The sequence below is a fragment of the Entamoeba dispar genome, genomic scaffold (genome assembly GCF_000209125.1).
Source record: "Entamoeba dispar SAW760 scf_1105229463483 genomic scaffold, whole genome shotgun sequence".
In the NCBI taxonomy this organism is placed as follows: Eukaryota; Evosea; order Mastigamoebida; family Endamoebidae; genus Entamoeba; species Entamoeba dispar.
Window position 1 is genome coordinate 26,345 of NW_001855715.1, and position 20,134 is coordinate 46,478.

The window sequence follows — 20,134 nt, forward strand, 5'->3', positions numbered from 1 at the left end:
AAAACAAACAGCTATGATGAATCTTTCAGATGTATTCATAATTTTTTGATGAAGTTCTGGATAAATAAAACATCTCATAGTAAGTTGACTATATTCCACCATTACATTCCACATTTTTTGAGCAAGAAACCTTTTTTTATTAAGGGCATATTTAACAAAAGAATCTAATAAAGAATTCTTCATATCATCACCATATTTTAATCCATGAAATCCTTTTGAGACATCAAGATAACATAAATTATGTAATGGTGATTCTAATGAAAGTGTAGGTTCACAAATAACAAATATTTGAATAAACCGAAGTTGTAAAGGAAGTAAAGCTTCTTGTCTATCAACAATTTGTATATTTGGAGATGTTTGTGATGAAACACCACCAATGCATAATGAAGAGAAAAATTTAGCAATAGCAATTAATTTGGAAATGTCATATTTTTCACTTGAATAAACAATGCATTGAAGACCTGATAATAAAGAAAATAAAATGTTTGGGAAACAAGACGAGTAATTATTAACTAATTTTTGATAATCAAAGTCATTTGGTTCTGGAGTATTTCCTAAAAAAGAACATGGAGGGAAAGGTGGATTTAGAGAATTTTCAGAAATACTATGTTCTGATATATTTGAATCAATAGATCCTGATTTTGTTAATGGTTTTTGTAGTGATGAAATAGTACTTTTATAATTATGAAATGGTAATGTTTTAGATGTGACAAATGACCAATTGAATAAAGAATGACCACCTGATGCAATAATATGAGATGGATGGGTTAAATTAATAAAGTCAGTTAATACTGAATAATAAAAATGTGTTGATAATAAATTATAGGAAAATCCTGATACTACTCTTTTAAATAAAGAAGGTGTAGGGTCAGTTGAGTCTATAAGCTCTTCAAGAGATAAAATAGATGAATAAGAAATTGATGTGTTATGAAGTTTTAAAGCTATTGACTGAAGTTTTGATGATAATTGAGTAAGCCGTTCTGTAAGTAAATTAACTTGAGAAGAAGTGAATGGTATAGTTTGTATAATAGCAATACAACATGTAGTAACAAATCCTCTTTTATTTGATGGATTGTAACAAGTAAAATGAATACTGATCACATGATAATTAGTGATAGTATTTAATAATAGTGTAACTGGTGCATATCCATAATAATCTGCTCCCATCATCATCCCAATTAATTCTTTTTCTACTGCACTGTTCATTGGATGTGTTAATTGTTTATAAGCTATTTTTTCTCCACTAACATTATCAAATTCAATAATATACATCCCAACAAATAAATTATTTATTTCAAGTTTATTAGAAACAAAAGAATCACCAAAAGGAGTAGATAAAATAACTGGAATAGTTAATAATGGAAGGTCTGATAAAGAGGTATTACTTTGTTCGTTCATTTCTTTAATTAAAAAATTTTAAAACGCCATCTCAAAATCATCAAAAATAGATTATTTTAAGAATTTTAACATAACAATTTTATTTAAGTATTTATTTTTATTTTTTGTTATTTATTAAATATCATCAACATCTAATTCACAAATTTGTTGAATTCTCAAATTTGGTGATGGTTCATATATTTCAATTGTATCTTCTTCAGTATCAATTTCATCCCATTTACTTTTATTCATAAATTGATTAATTTGTTCATAAGAAAGTTGTTTTGGTTTTTGATATTCAAGAAATTGATCAAAGTTAGTGTTTTTAAAGAAAGGATAGTTATTTAGAAAATAGTCATAAAGGTCATATTTATTATCTAACATATTCCATTCAATATGTTTTAATATACAACTTAATATTGTTCTATATAATGGTTTTGTATATTTTATTTCAAAAGAAAATTTTTGTTTTCTTAATTGAATTTGAATAGGTTGATGAAGCTCTTTTTCTTTTAATTTATTAAATTCAATTTGTTCTTCTTTAGACATAAATTCTAATTTATCTTTATCTAAATTATTTTTTAATCCAATTGATTGAAAACTTTTATGAATAATATTTGAATTTAGATTTGCTTTAATAATCCATGACATTTTAGTTTTACGATAATCTGAAATTGTCCCAATAATTCTTTGATTTATTCTTCTTTCAAATGCATCATTTACCATTAAATGAATAAAAGTATCAATTGGATTCCAATAATAATTAATTTCTTGTTTATTATAAATTATTTCAATTTTTTCCATATTAATATATAATTTAATTTCTTTATCTTCAAAATATTCTTTGAGATGTTCATTTGCAATAAATATTATTTTTGAAGAATATTTATTTGTATTTTTCTTTTTATTAATTTCTTTAATAACAATCTCTCTGAACCATTCTTTAAAGTTATTTATATCACAATACATGTTATATGTTGTTCCTATAAAAATATGTTCATTCTCTTTCTCTGAATAGTCTTCTTCTTGGTTTTGATTTGAACAAACTAATAAAGGATTAATACTTGTTCCATCAGCGCATATACATCCTATTACATTCGATAATAACATACCTTCATGAAATAAAACAGGGTATTGTCTTTCCATATGTGTTGGATGTTCTTTTAAATCATTAACAAAATCTTCTAAATGAAGTGATTTATTAACAACTAATCTAGGAGGTTTATACAAATCAAGTATTCCACCAAAATTACCAATACAAAAAATGAATGATTTTGGTACTCCTTTACATTTTTCAATAAAACTTTTTTTATACTCATCTCCTATTTTTTCAATGTTATAACCATTAAGGTCATGATAGAATATTATGTTTGGATCTACAATTTCTCTCCATCCAAACACATTAAATTCATTAACTAAATTATAATTAAAATTTATTCCATTTTTTTGTGCTATTGAATGTATTTGATTAACACTAAGAAATCCATAAATTCTTTCAGTATTTTGTAATTGAAAAATAAATTGATTGAGTTTTTCTTTTGATATAAAAATTAAAGAATCTTCAAGTACTATAAATCTATTATGAAAAATTTTATCTATTTCTTCTATATCATAAGGATGTCTTAGATAAAGAAATATAAATTGTTCAAATGCATTATTTATTATTTTAAATTCTTTTCTTTGAGTTTCTTTTTTAATTTCTTGTTGAATATTTCTCTCTAATAATTTTAAAACCATTGACTCTTTCTCAGAATATCGTTTAACATACCAATGATAAATTTTTTTTTGCTCTTTTGTAAGTTGCAAATAAAACTTTTTGGTAATATCTTCTTTCTTCTTAATAAATAAATCAGACTCTTCACTATAAATCTCATTCTCATCAACTAATTCCTTTAATGAACTATCTTCATAAAAATCTTCATCTAAAATGTACTCAATTTCTTTTCTTCTTTTTATCTTAGTTAGTGCTGGGATTTCAATGATACTATCATCATTTTCTGACCAACTACTAATATCTGAAAATGTATTTTCTTCTTTTATTATTCTTTGAATTAATAAAAAATTATCATTGAAATCTTTTTTCATATTTGTTTTAGTATCTACACTATTTATTTTTTTATTTATATTAACACTTCTTAATTCATTATTAAATCTTTTACAGGTTTTTTCTTTATCCTCAACTCTTTGATTATCATTTGTTTTAGATAAACTTCTTATAAAATTACTTTCGAATAACCCACATTTAGTACATATCATATCTAATACTTCTTCTTTTAACTCTGAATAATCTAATTCATAATCATTAAGTGCAAGAGTTAAAGGATTTAATTTCTTGGTTTCAGAGTGATTTAAAAAGATTAATTCAATATTACAATTCTTAAGTTCTTTCATATTATTGAAACCTTCTTGAAAATATTCATCTAATAAAATAAATCTTTTTCCTTGAAACTTCATTTTTCTATTAATTATTTGTGGTATTACTTTCTTAATAAACCATTCTTTCATTTGATCAAATGTATAATACTCTCCTTTAACATGAAATATTTCAAACTTAAATCCATCTAATCCTATAATCATTACTTTATTAGACAATTTAGATTCTCTACCTAATTCAAATCTTTCACTATACTGAATAAGAGATCTTCTAGTGATAACATACATTTTTTTATCTCGATAATTCTGATATCCATATTCTTCTAATGAAAAAATACATTCTTTTGGAGTTATTTTAATTTGATTTAATATTTCCTGTCTCTTTATAGAACAATCGTATTCTCTTTCTTGTTTAATTAATGGAACAACTCTTCTTTCATAATAAAACCCAGTACTTCCAAAATTTACTGATAGTGGTAATTTATTTTCTTTAAGAAATAAATTAACTGAATTTTTTGTTGCAACAATTCCCTTTGTTTGAAGGGTATAAAGAAAGTTAGATATTTGTTTTGTAACACTTATTTCGTTCTGTATCTCTAGATTCATAAAAAATTTAATTTTATAGTTCTTCTGAACTAAAACAATTTAAACATTTATTTGAGTTTGACTTTCATTTTAACTACTGATTAGACATTTAATTCTGTTATTCTCTTTCTGTCAAAATATTTACAATTCATTTGAGTGGTATATCTTCTTTTTTGATTGTAATATTTTTAAAAAAAAAAACAAAAAAAAAATTAAAAAAATTAGATTTCGATTTCTTGTTTATCGTTGTTTCTTACTATTTCTCTCTTCATAAGTATCATGCATAGCTTTAATTCTATTTATGATATCTAATGCTGTAACAGTAGAATCGGAGTTATAAACATCCATTATATTCATTTCAATGGCATCTTTATATAATAATTCATTATACTCATGTTTACCATGTAACACTTTATTGATATGCATCTTTTCAATCATCTCTTTCGTAATTCCTTCTGGAGCTCCAATAACAACATTGTCGACATAACCACATGCTAACAAACTCATAACTCTTTCACCAATATTACAAATTGGATAATTAATTCCTAACTTCTTGTTAGCAATTACATCATCATAAACTCCAACAATAACATAACTTCCTATTTCTTTTGCATGTTTTAATAATTTATAATGCCCAATATGAAGTAAATCAAAAACACCATCAAGATATACAATTGTATCACCTTTTTTTGGTGACCTCTTTTGTTCACTAAATAATCTTATCTTATCAATAGAAAGGATTGAATGTCTATATCCAGTCCAATGGTCTTGTGAAGTTGGATTAAGCATTCTGTAAATTAGATCAGTTGTAGAAACTCCTTCAGTTCTTGGAACTAACTTAAGCATTCCATGTTCTTGAATTTCCCAATAACAATTCTTTCCAGTAACTGCATCACAAACAATGTCATCTCCATGTACTACATAATCAATATTAAATGATTTAACAAAATTATATGGAGTACACCACCAAACAATTCCATCTACTACTTCATCAACCCATTCACATGCTAATACTGCAGCAGTTCTTTCTTCTTCATTCATCACAGGCTTAGCTTTTTGTGTTGTGATAGTTTTATCACTATGAAGCCCAACACACAAACAACACTTATAATCAAATGCAGCAGCAGCTTGTCTTATGACATTGGCATGTCCCCAGTGAAACATATCAAAGCAACCATCAACCCATATTCTAGGTACTCCAGGTTTAGTATTCTTAACAAAGTGGTGTTTGAATTGGTCTTCAAATCCTTTTCCAAGTGAAGCCATTACTGTTAAGCCAAATGGACTTTTTAAGTCCTATCTCTAATAAAAACAGAAATCTTGTTCAATTAATTATTCAATAACAATAAAAAAACCATTAAAATGAACCATAAGAAAATCAAATTAAAATCCAGCATCATTCTGATCCATTGGTCCTTGCATTCTTTGTTGTGGAATCTTTGGGCCTCCTGCAGGTTTTTGCATTACTATTTGATCAACAAGAAGAATAGTAGTTGCAATATTAGTTGCTAATTTAATAGCATTCTTTTTTGCTTCTAAATTATCAAATACCATTTCTTGTTTAGTATTAAGTAATTGAGTATTTGAATCAACATTAACTCCCATTGAAATATCATTTTGATGTGCAACAAATAATTCAGAAAGAACTTCAGTTGCATCAAGTCCTGCATTTTCAGCTAAAACTCTTGGAACCATTTGGAATGCTTCTGCATATTTCTTAATAGAATATTGTTTTAGTCCATCACACTTATCTCCTACTTCACTAATCTTTTTTGACATTTCAATTTCAAATGCACCAGCTCCCCCAACAAATTTTTTATGTCCTTCAATAATTTTAAATTCACAGACACAATCATCAATAGCTTGTTCAATGTCATCTAAAATATTTTGTGTTGATCCACGGACAACTATTGTAGTTACAGCAGCTGATTCTTTACGTTCAAAAACAGTACATTTAGTACTACCAATTTCTTGTACATAAATTTTTTCACACATACCAAAATTACCTGAATCACATTCTGTTGTTAAACTAATAAATGGAGTAGCTCCAGTAACACGACATAATCTTTTTAAATCAAATGTTGATCCTACACGAACAATAATAATACCTGCTCTATCACAATAATGTAATGCTAAATCTTGAACATTTCCACCACAAATTACTGCTTTAACTCCTTGTTCTTTAAGTTTATTTACTAATTCTTTAAGCATTTCTTCTTCTCCTTTACTAAAATTCTTAAATTGTTCAGCATCCTTTAATAAAACTGTTCCTTTAGTTTCAGTTTTTGGTAACTCAAACCCTTGTACATAAATTGCTACTTTAGCATCTTGAACTTCTAAGATACTTCCAGATGGTGTTGTTTGTAATACAAACCCATTAATAATTTCACTTTCATCAACTGATCCTCCAAGAATTTTTGTAACTCTTACATTATCTACATTAAATTCATACCCATGAAGAGTACGATGACAAGCCTCAACAACTAAGTGTGTAAAAAATTCACTATATCCAGGTACTTTTGCTCCAATAACTGGTCTTAAATATTTTTCTACTAATGAAACAGATGCATCACCTGCAAGTGTAGATAACACAAGATCTTCACAATGATCATTAAAGAATTTTAAACCAGTTCGATATCCATCTGCAATAATTGTTGGATGAAGTCCCATTCTTAATAATCCTTCAGCTTGAGTCATTAATTCACCAGCAAACATAATAACTAAATTTGTAAAATCTCCAATTTCTGCTTGTTGTTGTTTTGCTGCATTAATAACCATATTAGCAGCAGGGTGTTGGAACTCAAGTTCAGTAATGATCTTAGCTGCATCTGAAGTAACGTATTGTTTTCCTTTATTGTTAACAATTAACTTCTTCATTCCTTGAGGTCCAAATGTTGTTTTTGTTATTTGTGAAAGAGATCTGACTGCTTCTACGTTCTTTAACACAGCCTCTTCAAGTCCACTAAGGTGTTTTGTTCCTTCTTTTAATAAATCAACCATGGCTTCTCTTTCTTTGAAATGAAAATGAAAAGAGAACTTGATCTATGAAAATCCAAACGCATAAATTTTGATTCTATTCTTTTTTAATTTATTTTACTATATTTATAATTTATTTTTCATTTTATTTACTTTAAAAAAACTTCATATCACAACTTGAACCTGTTAATAGCCAATGTAAAAACCAAATAATGTGTGTCTTAATTCAGGCATATAATTAACTAAAATACTTCCACAATTTTGTTCTGTTAAAAAAAAAATTATTACTCTCTTCCAGTGTAATGTTGTAGGTTTTTAATATGAAATAATGAAAAAAAGACACTTGAAAAGGAATATGAAAATAATTTTGAACAATCTCAAATAAACAGAAAAATATTATAATTATTATTTCTTTTTAATTCTGAATAAAAAACCCTTTTTTTAAATTAAATTAATCAAAAGATGTCACGTAAAAACAGCAACAAGAAATTACAAGAAGAAGAGGAAGAAGAATTCGATGAGGAGATTGAAGAAGAAGAAATTGATGAAGGTGAGGAGGTTGAAGAAGAGGAGGAAGAAGAAGAAGAAGAGGAAGAAGAGGAAGAAGACAGTGTTGAAGAATATGAGATTCATGTTTATGATGAAAATGGAGAAGAAGTCCTCTTTGGAGATGAAGAAGATGAAGAATGGAATCCAGTTGTTGCTGAAATTGCACCAGCACAAAATATAGATGTGACACAAACTGCAACAAGTAATTTTTGGAAATGGTTACGAAAAGATTGGATTGAGTCTCATGGTGGCTTACAAACAGTTATCAGTAGAGGACTTTATTATGGTAATGATGAAATTAAAAAAGCTTCTGGTACTACAGAAACTAAAGAGAAGGTTGAAGTTAAGAAAGAACGAGTTCAAGTTGAATTATTTGATAAATCTATTCAAGGGGATGAGGCAATTGAAAAGAAACATGTTGAAGTTATTGATAAAACAAAACAAAAAGATAGAGATGAATTACCGTTGTACTTAATTTGGTTAGAAGAAAACGCCAATGCACAAACATTAAAATTCAAGATTGCATCTGATATTTTATCTGTTTCTATTACTAATTATGGAAGAAATAAAAGACCTGGAATTGGAATGGATAGTGAATTTCTTGATACTCTTCTTAAAACATCCGAAAGAATTCTTGAATATCTCAAAAATAATGAGGTTATTGCTTTATTAAATGATAAGTCAATTAGTAATAGAATCAGTCTTTCTTTAAGTAGAATTATTGAAGATGAAATTCATTCATTGAAAGAGTTTATTCCATCAACAGAAATGTATTCTAATAAAATGCAAGAAATTGTTAAATTTTCAAATATTTCATTAGTTGTATTAGCTCAATTAAAGAATATTGCTAAAAGTGGTAATGCACTTGCAAATGATTTTATTGATATCTTCATTGATTTAGCCTTATCTATTCTTAAGGCTATTCATTGTTTCCCAAATGAAACATCTTTCCTTTATGACAACCAACCAATAACCCTTAAAAATTTAGTAACTGCACTTGCTACAGTTATCTTTACCGAGTCTAAAGATGAAGAATCAAAACAAATTGCATTCCTTTGTCATGTCTCTTATCTTGCTTTAAATGGAGATTATAGTGGTGCTTCATTATTAGTTTCAATTCCAGCAACATTAATTAATAGTAATATTCCATTCCAAATTTTACATAATAGAGCTGTTGCTCTTACTGCTCTTTCTGCTTTTAAGGCAAAAGAATATCGATTGGTTTATAAATTACTTCATGATTTAATTCAAACAAATCATGTTCAAGTTATTCTTGGTCAAGCTAATATGAAATCAGAAACAAGATCAATTCCACCACATATGTTCATTGACATTAATGCATTAACTGCAGCCTTTTATTTCTCAGCAATTGTTTCTGAAGAAGGAGATTCTCCAATGAATATCACTGCATTCAAAAAATTAATTGAAAATAAATCTGCTGCTTTTATTGTTCCAGCACAAAATATTAGTGGACATGCCTGTGCAATTCATAGAGCTATTCTCGAAGGAGATTGGGTTTCTGCTTTTGAACGTATTGACATAATTGATAATCAAACTACTCTGAAATTAGATTATTCAGATATCAAAAATATTATTAAAACATTTGCAGCTAAAGCTTATATTAAGAAATATAGAGATTATTACAATGACCTTACTCCAGAATATTTTGCTGAATTATTCCAAATTAGTGAAGATGATGCAAAGACTCTATTGAATTAATTTAAAAAAATTGCTTTTAATTAAGTTTTATTTTTAAAATAACATTCATTTATTGTAATAAATATGGTTCTGGATACAAGGCTGAGGGGTGTTTAGATAATATCCATTCTTTGACTCTATTAATCTTTTGAATATAGAACAGTTTATTGATTTTACTAACTGATTCTTCAGTCATTTGTTGTAGTTTAATATTTTGTTGTTTTGGCTTATAATATTCTTCTTTTGGAAGTTGTAACTTATCAGTTTTATTTTGAGTGGATAAAACAGTAACTCTTTTGAAGGTTAGATTTTTGTTGTTGATAAATTGGTTTTGCTTGTGTTCAGTAATTAATTGGAATGGTTCAATAATTTGATCAACAACACTTACTTGCATTGTATAATTTTATTTTTGTATTTCTGATTTCATTTCAGAGATGTTCAAATAAACATCACTTCATAATGCTCTTATAAAATACAGAACATAACTTTCTTACTTAATCAATATGAACTTTCTTTTGAGTCTAAATTTTTAAATTAATTAAAAATAATTACAAAAAAACTTAAAAACGAATAAAATTATCCATCATTAATGAGACATCATTTAAATATTCATCATTGTTATGCCTTAACATCAAAAAAATAAAATAAAAAGAATGACACAAATAATCTATTCAACTACTAAATTAGATTCAACCCAGTGAATTACAGAAGTATCTTTTATAAGCGGAACAATAATATCTCTAATATTTTGGTAATACTCTTTCAACCAATTTTTCTCTTCACTTGTTAGTAGAGTATAATCAATTAAACAAGAACAATATGGGACTAATGTTAATGGTGTTAACTTAAATGATGAATTATGGGTATTTTCAAAAACAATAACGTTTTCTATTCTAATTCCAAATTCTTTCTCAAGATAAATACCTGGTTCAATACTTGTTGTCATTCCTTCTTTTATTTTTAAACCAACTCCATACATTGGTGGATATTCATGAACAAAAGAATAATGACCAACTCCATGACCAATGTCATGTTTAAAGTCCCATTCTTCATTTTCATTTATAATAGGTTTTCTTGCTACTTTATCAATTTTATCAATACTTTCATCTTGAAGAATTTTTGTCATCTGTGCATCTATATGTCCTTGAAGTACTCTAGTATAGCATAGTCTTTCTTTTTGTGTTGGTGTTCCAAAATGAAGAGTTCTTGTAACATCAGTTGTGCATCCACTTTTATATTGTGCTCCAACATCACATAACAGTGTTTTATCCCAATTAATTAACTCATTTTTTTGTTCTGTTGGTTCATAATGCATCATTGCTCCATTCTTTCCAGTAGCAATAATAGAAAGGAAACTTGGTTCATCATATTTTTCTTCAAGTTCTTTTCTTAATTTTTCTAATAATATACTTGCATCCCATTCTGTGATATCAGTCCCTTTTAATTGATTTAATTTACTAAAGAAATAACAAAGAATAATACTATCATTGATATGAATTTGTTTTATCATCTCAATTTCTTTTGAACTTCTAATTGATCTTAATTCTTGAATAAATCTTAGTGATTCTTTTCTTTTCAAATTTGGAATCGAATCAATGATATCTTGTAGTTTCATATTAACATTCTCTTTATTATAAACAACGATAGGAGTCTTTATTAAATTTTTAATAGATCCAAAAAATGAGTGATAAGAATGAACTTTAATCTTTAATTCATTAAATGGGTATTGTACTTCTAATTCTTGTGATTGTTTTTTATTTCCTACAAAAAGATGAACTTGAGTTGGGGTAATAACACCATACCCATATGCTATTGGTGAATAAGGAATATCATGTGCTCTAATATTGAAAGTCCAATTAACATCAGCAAGGTTAGTTAAGATAATAGTACTGTTATGATATTTCTTTCTAATACTTTCTATTTTTTGAAGTACAGATGTTGAACTTTCATTAAAAAGATGGATTGAAGATAAAACAAAAGGTAAAGGATTAATAATATTAAAAATATCAATTGGAATGATATTCAGTTCAACATCAAACAGTTCTTCTAGTGAAATATAATTTGTAATTTCAGGGTTGAGTCCTAAAGAAATCTTTTTATTTTGTTTAATCATTAAACATGGAGAAATAGTTTCTATATTATCAATGTCATATACTTCCCATCCCTGTGCAATTTCTTTTTGTGCCTGTAAAAAGTAAATGCTATCAGTCCATAAACATGCTCGTTTTTGAGTTATAACAATTTCACCTGTAAATCCACTAAATCCACACAACCACTCTAATCGATGATAAAATGAGTGTGTAAATTCTGTCATATGAGGGTCAGATATTTCATGATAGTAATGAGTAATTTTACGTTTTTTCATTTCATTTCTTAAGAGTTTCAAGTGGTGTTGAAACATGAAATAAGAAATAAACAATTTAAATAGAAAACATTATTTTTAAATAACACAAAAATAAAAATAGAGAAATATGAAAAAATTATTTTAGATTTTTAGAGTTCAACTATTCACTGAACTCAAAATTCAAAGATGGCTTCAGAAAGCGAGAAAACTAAGATCGTTACAACATTCCTTAAAGATTCTCCACCAGGAGAATTTAATAATGTTCTTAAAGATTGTAGGGAAGTAGTTGGTGATGATAGTATATTCCAAGAATGTCTTCCAGTTTGTTTACATGATTACAACACTGAACAATTAACAGTTGTAATGGATGGAACTAATCCAGTAATTATTTCTAAATACACAGAACAATCTGCTCAAGAATTCATTGATCCAGTTAATAAGAAAGTTGTTACTTTCGATCACTTGAGTAAACAAATTACATCAAGTCAACCACTTTCTTCTGGACTTCCAGGTAATGATTCATTAAGACAAGCCCTTCAAAAGAAATTAGATAATTATGCTAAAGAATTTTATCCAAAAGGTGCTGCTATTGTAATGCCAAAAGATAATAATACATACACAATTATTATTTCTGCTGCTGATCTTAAAGTCGCACAATTCTCTAATGGCAAATGGAGATCAGAATGGACTATTTCTGTTGGAAGTAAAGTCACTTGTGAAGGAAGAATTAGAGTTCAAGTTCATTACTTTGAAGACGCCAATATTCAAATGCATACTGATACTAAAAAGAAAGTTACTTGTAATGGTGGTTCTGAAGATCAAATTGCTCAAAATGTTATTAAGGAAATTAAAAACATTGAAGATACTTTCCATGCAGAACTTGATAAAATCTTTGCTACATTAAGTGATAATTGTCTCAAAGCATTAAGAAGACAACTTCCAATTTCAAGACAAAAGATTAATTGGGCAAATTGGAAAGGTCATAAGATGATGAAATAAAATTTCATCTCTACATTGATTTTCAATTCTTCTTTCAATTTTTTTTTATATTTTTTTAAGATCTTATTAATATAACTATTAAAAAAATATAGTTTTAAGATTACTGAATTATAGTAAAATTTAATTGTAAATAAACTCAACAGAAGTTACTAGAAGATGGGAATATAAGGTAATATTGAATTTGAGGTTTAACTAGTTAAAGAAAGAAAGACGTGGCAGTCAAAAAGAACTTAAAAAGGATGAATCAGAGAAAAATAAATAAATAAGAAAAATGCAATTTAACATTGATTTAAATATGACATTAGAGAAGATGAGAAATCCTGATCCTGATCTAAGATATATGGCAACTTCTGATTTTAATAACAGTTTAAATAAAAATAAAGGATTTAAATTTGACCAAAACCAACAAAACAATATTGTCACTGGTCTTTTAACATTACTCACTGATGAAACTAATGACGTTAAAGACATTGCTATTAAATGTATGACATCATTCGCTCCTCATATCACATATGCTTCATCAGTAAAGTTAATGTTAAAAAAATTACAGACTATTTTATTAGACCCAGCTAAGAAAATGGACATTCATAGAGATGTTGCAGTGGAAGTTATTAAACAAACTTTAAAAATCTTTATCATTAATAAGGAATTTAAATTATTGTTGAATGATAGTTTTTCTATTCCACTACTTAATTTCTTTAGTCTTAAAGAATTAACTGATATATCTATTGGATATAACTTGGATGTATTAGATGTTATTATTACTAAAAATGGATCTACACTAGATATATCTCATGTTATTCAAACTCTTCTTCCTTATATTTCTAAAGGTGTTTTTGCAAATAGAAGAAGAACAGTTCAATGTATTGCACATCTCTCCAAATATGCTGATGACAGTCAATTACAATTAATTCTTAATAACTCTCTTACTGCTTTAAAGAAATGTACTGTTAAAGAACAAATGAAAGTATATGTAACTATGTTTTCATCTATTTGTGGTATTATTAAAGACAAATTTGGACCATTTGTTAATAATGTTTTTATTGTTTTAAAAGAAAAGTTCACTGGAGCTGAAGAAGATGTCGACGATGATTTGAAAGAAGCTATTTTAAATACTTATAATGTTTTTGTTTTGTCTTGTCCAAGTAAACTTGGTGAAGTAGCTGATGAGATTTTAGGAGTTGCTTTAGAGTATATTCAATATGATCCTAATAGATTTGAATTTGATGAAGAAGATGGAGAACCAATGGAAGAAGAAGAAGAGGAAGAAGACATTTTTGAAGATGAACAAGATGTTACTTGGAAATTAAGAAAATTAGCAGGTGATTGCATTAATTCTGTTATCCTCAAACGAGAAGATTTATTTGATAGATTCATAGAAGAAGGACTTTCAGTTATTGTTAAAAGAATGAAAGAAAGTGTTGAGATAGTGTTAGATATTATTTTAGGTATTTACTCATTAACAATAAATACAATTAACAACGGTCATAAAGTAGTTCATGAAAAGATCACACAAACTATTCCAACTGTTATTTCTCAAATAAACATTATTTTGAATGGAAAGAAATTTGTTGAGAAATCAAAGATTGAATGTTTTAAGATTATTTCAGAACTATCTGTATTTGATGGAATTGTTTTGCTTAAAGAAATTGGAATAACACAAAACGTTATTATTGAATTACTTAAGACACCAAAAACTCATGTAGAATTATTATTTGCTCTTTGTGATTCATTAAGAAATTTATTTAAAGTGAAAGGAACAAGTTCAATAGATGTTATTATTTCTCCAATCCTTATTTCATTATTTGAAAATAAGAATTTTAGAATTGCTATTGATGCAGTTAAAACTGAGAATTCATTATTAGAAAATACAGATACTATTGAAGAAGGAAATGAATTAAATGTTGTAAATATTCTTAATTCGTTAATTGGTTTAATTAAATCAGACAAAGACCATGAAGTTAAAGAACAAGCTATTTATTGTATTGGAACAATTATTAAAAAATTCATTTCTATATTACCTTTTGATGCATTAAAAGAATCATTTAATGAACTTATTTCGTTATATGAAAATACTTTTTTGAAAGCATCTGCATTGGTTGTAATTGGAAATACAATTAATTATCAAATTTTAAGTGTATTAAAGAATGCAGATAAATTATTCCTTCAAACTATCCAACAAACACAACAAGCAACTAGACAAGTTAAAGTTAGTTCATTAAATGCTTGTAAAAGTATTTTAGAATCATGTCCTTCAATTTCTAATAAAACAATAGAATCAGCACTTCCAATCATTGCTAGTTTTGTTTATGATAGTGATAGTAATATTGTAGAATTATCTGTTAATATTATTTCATTATTTGCTAAGAATGGAGAATTGGTAAATACAATTTTAAATAACGTATATCGTAAATTAATAGAAATTAGTAAAGGAAATAATGCACGTGAAAGTTTGGGTTCATGTTTAATGAATCTAACAGCTATTTTGGCAACTAAAGAAAAAAAGAAAGTTACTAGTATGATTATGAATATTGAAAATCATATTATTTACTCTAAAGTCAATTTGTATTTAACTGGTTTAATGCTTGCCTCTACTAAACCTGAAGTATCAACTATTCTTAAAGAAGTTAAGGCTAGTGTAAAAAATTTGAAAGTTAATGTTAGTCAATCAGTTGAATTCTTTAATTCAATTGTTTTGTTATATGCTATTGGACAAATGGCTATTAATGGAGAAGTTGAAAAAGAATCACTTCAAGATATTCTTGTTGATTTATTAGAAGTTGATAGTGATCCAGTTAGACAAGCTGCATCTATGGCACTTGGATCTCTTCCAGGAATTATCCCATTTTTATTCGAAAAGTTACAAAAGAAGAAGAGTTTCTTCTTAATGAATGCAATGAAAGAAGCTGTCAAATACGTTGACCAAAGTGAAGTTGAAGATGTATTAAAACAATTAATTTTACTTGGCTCTGATGATAAGATTTTATTACCATTATCTGATTGTTTTGGTAAATTAATTTCTGTTGATGCTACAACTTATGTACCAAGATATTATGTACCAGCATTAAAAGATAAAAATGGTAATGCTGCATTAATTGGGTCAATTAAAAAGACATGTATGAATAATTGTGATGTTCAATTGTTTGTTCCATTAATTCCTTTAGTTGCATCAAGATTAGGAGATAAAACACCAGCAATTAAATGTGCATTATTTGCTGTTACTTCATATTTATTAAATCATGCACAAAAAGAAATTTATCCATACCTTAATAATATTTTGGAAAATGTTATTGCACAAACTGCAGTTGATCAAACCTATATCCTTGTTGCTAAATTCGGTAATTGTAAACATATTTCAGATAATGGTCTTGATGCTAGAAAGGCAGTTTATGATTGTTTGAATGTATTGATTGATAATTTCTTAAATGATCTTGATTATAAGAAAATTGCAACAACAGTATTAAACGGTATTGTTAATGACAATGATCATGATATTAGATTACTCTGTTTCAATTTGTTAACAAAGATGGTTATTCTTAATCCTGATCCTATGGTAGAAAATATTGAAGATTTTGTTCCAGAGATGAGAAGGCTCATTAGCTCTTCATTAGATGAAAAAAATAAAGATGCTGACCCACCAAAACAACAAGAACTTTCAAAAGCAGTTTGCAGATTTATTGCTAAAGTTTCTGCTCATCCATTGGCAAATGTAAGTGTTCAATTTGAGAAGTTATTTAATGACATTATGAATAGTTTGAAAATGGGACCAATATTTAAATCAATGGTTTAATCTTAATTTAAGAAATTGAAATAAGAATTACACAACGTTTTTAGTTTTATGTTGTTTTTAATTACATTGAGTGGTGACTATCTAAATAATTATCATTACAATGAAAAGTAACTTCTTTCTATCATATTCATCAGTAATAAATTTATTAGGATGGTAACTTGTTTTAAGATATTTATTTATTTCATTCACAAAAATCTAAAATCCAAATTTAAAAATTACTAAAAAATATCAGAAATCAAAAATATGTCTGATGCACCAAAAGTTCGAGGAGCAATTCCAAGGGAAAAAGAAAAAAAAGGAGAAATTAAATTCATTACTGTTGCTAATAAAGGAACAAGAGAACAATTAGAATTATTAACAGCAATGAAAAATATTGTTTCAAGACATTTACCTAATATGGCATTGGATTATATTAGTAGAATTGTTTATGATACTGTATATCATGAATCGTTGTTACTTATTAATTGTAAAGACAATAAGCCCTTTGGTGGAATTTGTTTTAGACCATTTCCAACTCAAGGGTTTGTTGAAATAGTTTTCTGTGCTGTTGATTCTACACAACAAGTACAAGGGTTCGGTTCATATCTAATGCAACATTTAAAGAAAGAAATTCAAAGTCGAGGAATTTATCATATACTAACTTATGCTGACAATCAGGCTATTGGTTATTTTATGAAACAAGGTTTTCATAAGCATGTAACATTAAATAAAGAACGTTGGCAAGGTTACATTAAAGATTATGTTGAAGCTACATTAATGGAATGTGTTCTTCATAAAAATGTAGAAGATTATACTGATGTTCCCTCAACAATCAAAAAACAACGAGATGCATTACAGTCTTTAATAGGACAAGTATCTAAATCTGAAATACGTCCAGGATTAACCTGTTTTAAACAAGGAATTCCTAAAATAAAAATTGAAGAAATACCTGGATTGAAAGAAACTGGTTGGAAGCCTGATATTCATTAACAAATGAATAAATGAATTAACATAAATCTTTCGTTATAAAATTACAATTATAGAGTATTTATTTGTCAATCAATTTCTATCTACTTTTTATTTTTCTTTCTGAAGCCATGTCACATTCCTGTTGCCAGTTTATATCCCCCTGATTGTTTTAATAAAAACCCTTCATTATTTAATTGATCAACAAGATCTTGCATATCTGGAACATGTAATTGACTTGCAATTTGTTGAATTTCACTCTTGGTTAATATATTGCTATTTTTTTTCTTTGCCTCTGTTTGGAATACACGCATTAAACTCTTGAGCATCTTTGATTTACCTCCACGAACACCTCCCATAGCTCTAAAATCAATAACAGGTGAATTTGAGATACCACCTAATCCAGTTAAACTTGCTATTTTAAATATTTCTATCACATCCAACGCGTCATCCTTTGTTGCAATTTCTCTACATTCTGCTTTAGCTCTTGCCTCAGTCAATCGAATTAAACTTTCTAATTGACGAGTTGTTACTGGAGTGTCATCATCTTCTTTATAAGACTGTCTTAGTTCAATATAAAAATGTTGTAGTTCTAACTTAGCTTCTTCGTTTAGTTGAGGATGAATATTAGCTCTTGCATAAGCAAGATATTTTCGAAATAGTCTTGGTGGTAGTGGGTCTGAACTCTCAACACTATGATCACTTAAATAATCTCTAAGACTAATTCTTCCATTTGTGGCTTGTGTGGTTCCAGTTGAAGAGATTTGAGAAATTGATAGTTGACTATATTTCCTTTGAATATTTTTCCCAGAATGCATTTTAATAATATGGTTAGATAATTCTTTGTCTGCCTCAGCGTCAGGGTTATCGACTAAAACAAAAATCAAATCAAATCGAGACAATAATGGTGAAGGCATATTAATATTTTCTGAAACTGTTTTGCCACAATTGAAATGACCTTCAACTGGATTTGCTGCAGCAATTACTGAAGTTCTTGCAGGAAGTGTACAACAAATACCTGCTTTAGCAATAGAAATTGATTGTTGTTCCATAGCTTCCAGTAGTGATGAATAGTCTGTTCGTTCCATTTTATCAAATTCATCAATACAACAAACTCCTTGATCTCCCAGTACTAATGCACCACTTTCTAATGTAAAATCTGATGTTCCTGCATATCTGTGTAATGCTACTGTTAATCCTGTTTTAGTGGTAGAAGATCCAGATACATAAACACCTCTTGGAACAACGTTTGCGACTGCCCTCAGCATTTGAGACTTACCTAGTCCAGGATCTCCAACAATTAATAAATGAGAATCAGCCCGAATTTTTGCAATATCATGTTTTCTTGTTCCACCAAATAATACTAACACAATTGCTGTTTTAACTATATAATGTCCATAGATTGGTGGACACAATGAATGAACAAGTAGTCTAAGTAAATTATTTTTTTCTTTTAATATTTCAATAAACTTCATATCTTTTTCAGAAAATTCTGTTATGTCTCTATCTCCAGTCTCTGCACGACAATTTTCTAAGTAATTAACAGCAATATATGGTTCATAAATTGTTTGGTCTTTATTTTTTCTTTTAAATTGTTTTGTAATTGAGTCATTTCTTCTTAATATTCCAGAGACAATAACAGTATCTCCAGGTACACACGTGTTAACTAATTCATTAACTAATTCAATTTCAATACTTCTTGGAATTCTTCCTTCACCTTCATCAACTTCTTGAATTCTAATTCGTTGTGTTTCAGTTATTTTTACAGTATTTCTCATTGGAATAAAACTTGATGATCCACATAAATGACATTTTTTTGGTTCAGTGTATTTTCCATCTCTAAAAGTTACTTCTTTATTTGCTTTGCAAGTACTACAACAAAACACCATTGACACAAGATGAGGTTTAATTGAACTTGCCCTAATAACAGTACCTTTAATACAAATTAATTTACCTATAGACGATGCTTTTAGTTCTTTAATTGTAGATGTTGGTTTTGGTATTTGGACTCGAACAATACATCTACAGTCCATTATTTTTGATGGATCAGAAGCTGAATGTAAGACTACGTAATGCATAGCATATTCTATTGATGGTATCACAATTTCTGGTTTTTCAAATAACATTTCTTTAAAGTCTTCTTCACCAACCATTGCAATTAAATCATCTAATTGAATATTCATTCCAACTTCACTATGTCCAAGAAATTCTTCTGCATGAACATATTCCTCAAATTTTGGTACTAATAATGATGATAATTCTAATTCAGTTTTAGATGATTTTGGATTATAGAAATAACGATCTTGTAGTTTTAATTCCAAGTCTATTAACTCCATTCTTTCACACTTACAATTTTAAGTTTTTTTTTATGGCTTTTTATTAAAATTCCTCAATGTTTTTATCTGTTTTTTTCTTTTAATTAACATATTTTATACTTTTTTATGTGTTATTAAAAACGAAATAGTAAAAAAAAAAAGAAAATTTTTATGTTATAATAT

At 27.4% G+C, this 20,134-nt stretch overlaps 12 protein-coding genes across 12 annotated transcripts in view, besides 16 other annotated features; 5 read left to right on the forward strand and 7 right to left on the reverse strand.

The window, feature by feature from the left end:
* EDI_204150 (uncharacterized protein) overlaps positions 1-1,398 on the reverse strand; it is a gene marked incomplete at both ends in the record, with an annotated part of 1,547 nt that extends 149 nt beyond the window's left edge. Inside the window, one exon of the mRNA XM_001741003.1 lies at positions 6-1,398. Coding sequence (XP_001741055.1) covers positions 6-1,398 — 1,393 coding nt within the window. The remainder of the gene's footprint in view (positions 1-5) is intronic.
* A 3-nt stretch (positions 1,399-1,401) lies between these two features.
* Positions 1,402-1,422: a sequence feature (AT_rich).
* Positions 1,423-1,440: 18 nt separating this feature from the next.
* Positions 1,441-1,520: a sequence feature (AT_rich).
* Positions 1,513-4,356, reverse strand: EDI_204260 (uncharacterized protein; the record flags this gene model as incomplete). Its single annotated transcript, XM_001741004.1, has 1 exon — positions 1,513-4,356. The coding sequence occupies one exon, from the start codon at positions 4,354-4,356 to the stop codon at positions 1,513-1,515; it is 2,844 nt and encodes a 947-aa protein (XP_001741056.1).
* Positions 2,133-2,201: a sequence feature (AT_rich).
* Positions 2,239-2,300: a sequence feature (AT_rich).
* Positions 2,779-2,815: a sequence feature (AT_rich).
* Positions 3,483-3,506: a sequence feature (AT_rich).
* Positions 4,357-4,525: 169 nt separating the features above from the next.
* Positions 4,526-4,556: a microsatellite.
* A 19-nt stretch (positions 4,557-4,575) lies between these two features.
* EDI_204270 (ethanolamine-phosphate cytidylyltransferase, putative) lies at positions 4,576-5,601 on the reverse strand (the record flags this gene model as incomplete). The annotated part of the gene is made up of 1 exon (XM_001741005.1): positions 4,576-5,601. The coding sequence occupies one exon, from the start codon at positions 5,599-5,601 to the stop codon at positions 4,576-4,578; it is 1,026 nt and encodes a 341-aa protein (XP_001741057.1).
* A 117-nt stretch (positions 5,602-5,718) lies between these two features.
* Positions 5,719-7,397, reverse strand: EDI_204280 (T-complex protein 1 subunit theta, putative; the record flags this gene model as incomplete). Its single annotated transcript, XM_001741006.1, has 2 exons — positions 5,719-7,346; positions 7,394-7,397. 2 exons carry the CDS (start codon positions 7,395-7,397, stop codon positions 5,719-5,721), a joined length of 1,632 nt encoding a protein of 543 aa, XP_001741058.1.
* A 2-nt stretch (positions 7,398-7,399) lies between these two features.
* Positions 7,400-7,462: a microsatellite.
* A 238-nt stretch (positions 7,463-7,700) lies between these two features.
* Positions 7,701-7,767: a sequence feature (AT_rich).
* A 6-nt stretch (positions 7,768-7,773) lies between these two features.
* Positions 7,774-9,579, forward strand: EDI_204290 (uncharacterized protein; the record flags this gene model as incomplete). Its single annotated transcript, XM_001741007.1, has 1 exon — positions 7,774-9,579. The coding sequence occupies one exon, from the start codon at positions 7,774-7,776 to the stop codon at positions 9,577-9,579; it is 1,806 nt and encodes a 601-aa protein (XP_001741059.1).
* Positions 7,805-7,919: a microsatellite.
* Positions 9,574-9,644: a sequence feature (AT_rich).
* On the reverse strand, positions 9,629-9,952 carry EDI_204300 (uncharacterized protein; the record flags this gene model as incomplete). Its single annotated transcript, XM_001741008.1, has 1 exon — positions 9,629-9,952. The coding sequence occupies one exon, from the start codon at positions 9,950-9,952 to the stop codon at positions 9,629-9,631; it is 324 nt and encodes a 107-aa protein (XP_001741060.1).
* A 128-nt stretch (positions 9,953-10,080) lies between these two features.
* Positions 10,081-10,125: a sequence feature (AT_rich).
* A 100-nt stretch (positions 10,126-10,225) lies between these two features.
* EDI_204310 (xaa-pro aminopeptidase, putative) lies at positions 10,226-11,959 on the reverse strand (the record flags this gene model as incomplete). Its single annotated transcript, XM_001741009.1, has 1 exon — positions 10,226-11,959. The coding sequence occupies one exon, from the start codon at positions 11,957-11,959 to the stop codon at positions 10,226-10,228; it is 1,734 nt and encodes a 577-aa protein (XP_001741061.1).
* An 8-nt stretch (positions 11,960-11,967) lies between these two features.
* Positions 11,968-12,054: a sequence feature (AT_rich).
* Positions 12,055-12,088: 34 nt separating this feature from the next.
* On the forward strand, positions 12,089-12,901 carry EDI_204320 (F-actin-capping protein subunit alpha, putative; the record flags this gene model as incomplete). Its single annotated transcript, XM_001741010.1, has 1 exon — positions 12,089-12,901. One exon carries the CDS (start codon positions 12,089-12,091, stop codon positions 12,899-12,901), a length of 813 nt encoding a protein of 270 aa, XP_001741062.1.
* Positions 12,902-12,937: 36 nt separating this feature from the next.
* Positions 12,938-13,036: a sequence feature (AT_rich).
* A 136-nt stretch (positions 13,037-13,172) lies between these two features.
* EDI_204330 (tip120, putative) lies at positions 13,173-16,691 on the forward strand (the record flags this gene model as incomplete). Its single annotated transcript, XM_001741011.1, has 1 exon — positions 13,173-16,691. One exon carries the CDS (start codon positions 13,173-13,175, stop codon positions 16,689-16,691), a length of 3,519 nt encoding a protein of 1,172 aa, XP_001741063.1.
* Positions 14,151-14,173: a microsatellite.
* Positions 16,692-16,934: 243 nt separating the features above from the next.
* EDI_204340 (histone acetyltransferase GCN5, putative) lies at positions 16,935-17,660 on the forward strand (the record flags this gene model as incomplete). The annotated part of the gene is made up of 1 exon (XM_001741012.1): positions 16,935-17,660. The coding sequence occupies one exon, from the start codon at positions 16,935-16,937 to the stop codon at positions 17,658-17,660; it is 726 nt and encodes a 241-aa protein (XP_001741064.1).
* A 110-nt stretch (positions 17,661-17,770) lies between these two features.
* Positions 17,771-19,819, reverse strand: EDI_204350 (DNA replication licensing factor mcm4, putative; the record flags this gene model as incomplete). Its single annotated transcript, XM_001741013.1, has 1 exon — positions 17,771-19,819. The coding sequence occupies one exon, from the start codon at positions 19,817-19,819 to the stop codon at positions 17,771-17,773; it is 2,049 nt and encodes a 682-aa protein (XP_001741065.1).
* Positions 19,820-20,041: 222 nt separating this feature from the next.
* Positions 20,042-20,134: a sequence feature (AT_rich).
* EDI_204360 (uncharacterized protein) overlaps positions 20,078-20,134 on the forward strand; it is a gene marked incomplete at both ends in the record, with an annotated part of 2,127 nt that continues 2,070 nt past the window's right edge. The window contains one exon of the mRNA XM_001741014.1: positions 20,078-20,081. Within this exon, the coding sequence (XP_001741066.1) occupies positions 20,078-20,081 (4 nt within the window). The remainder of the gene's footprint in view (positions 20,082-20,134) is intronic.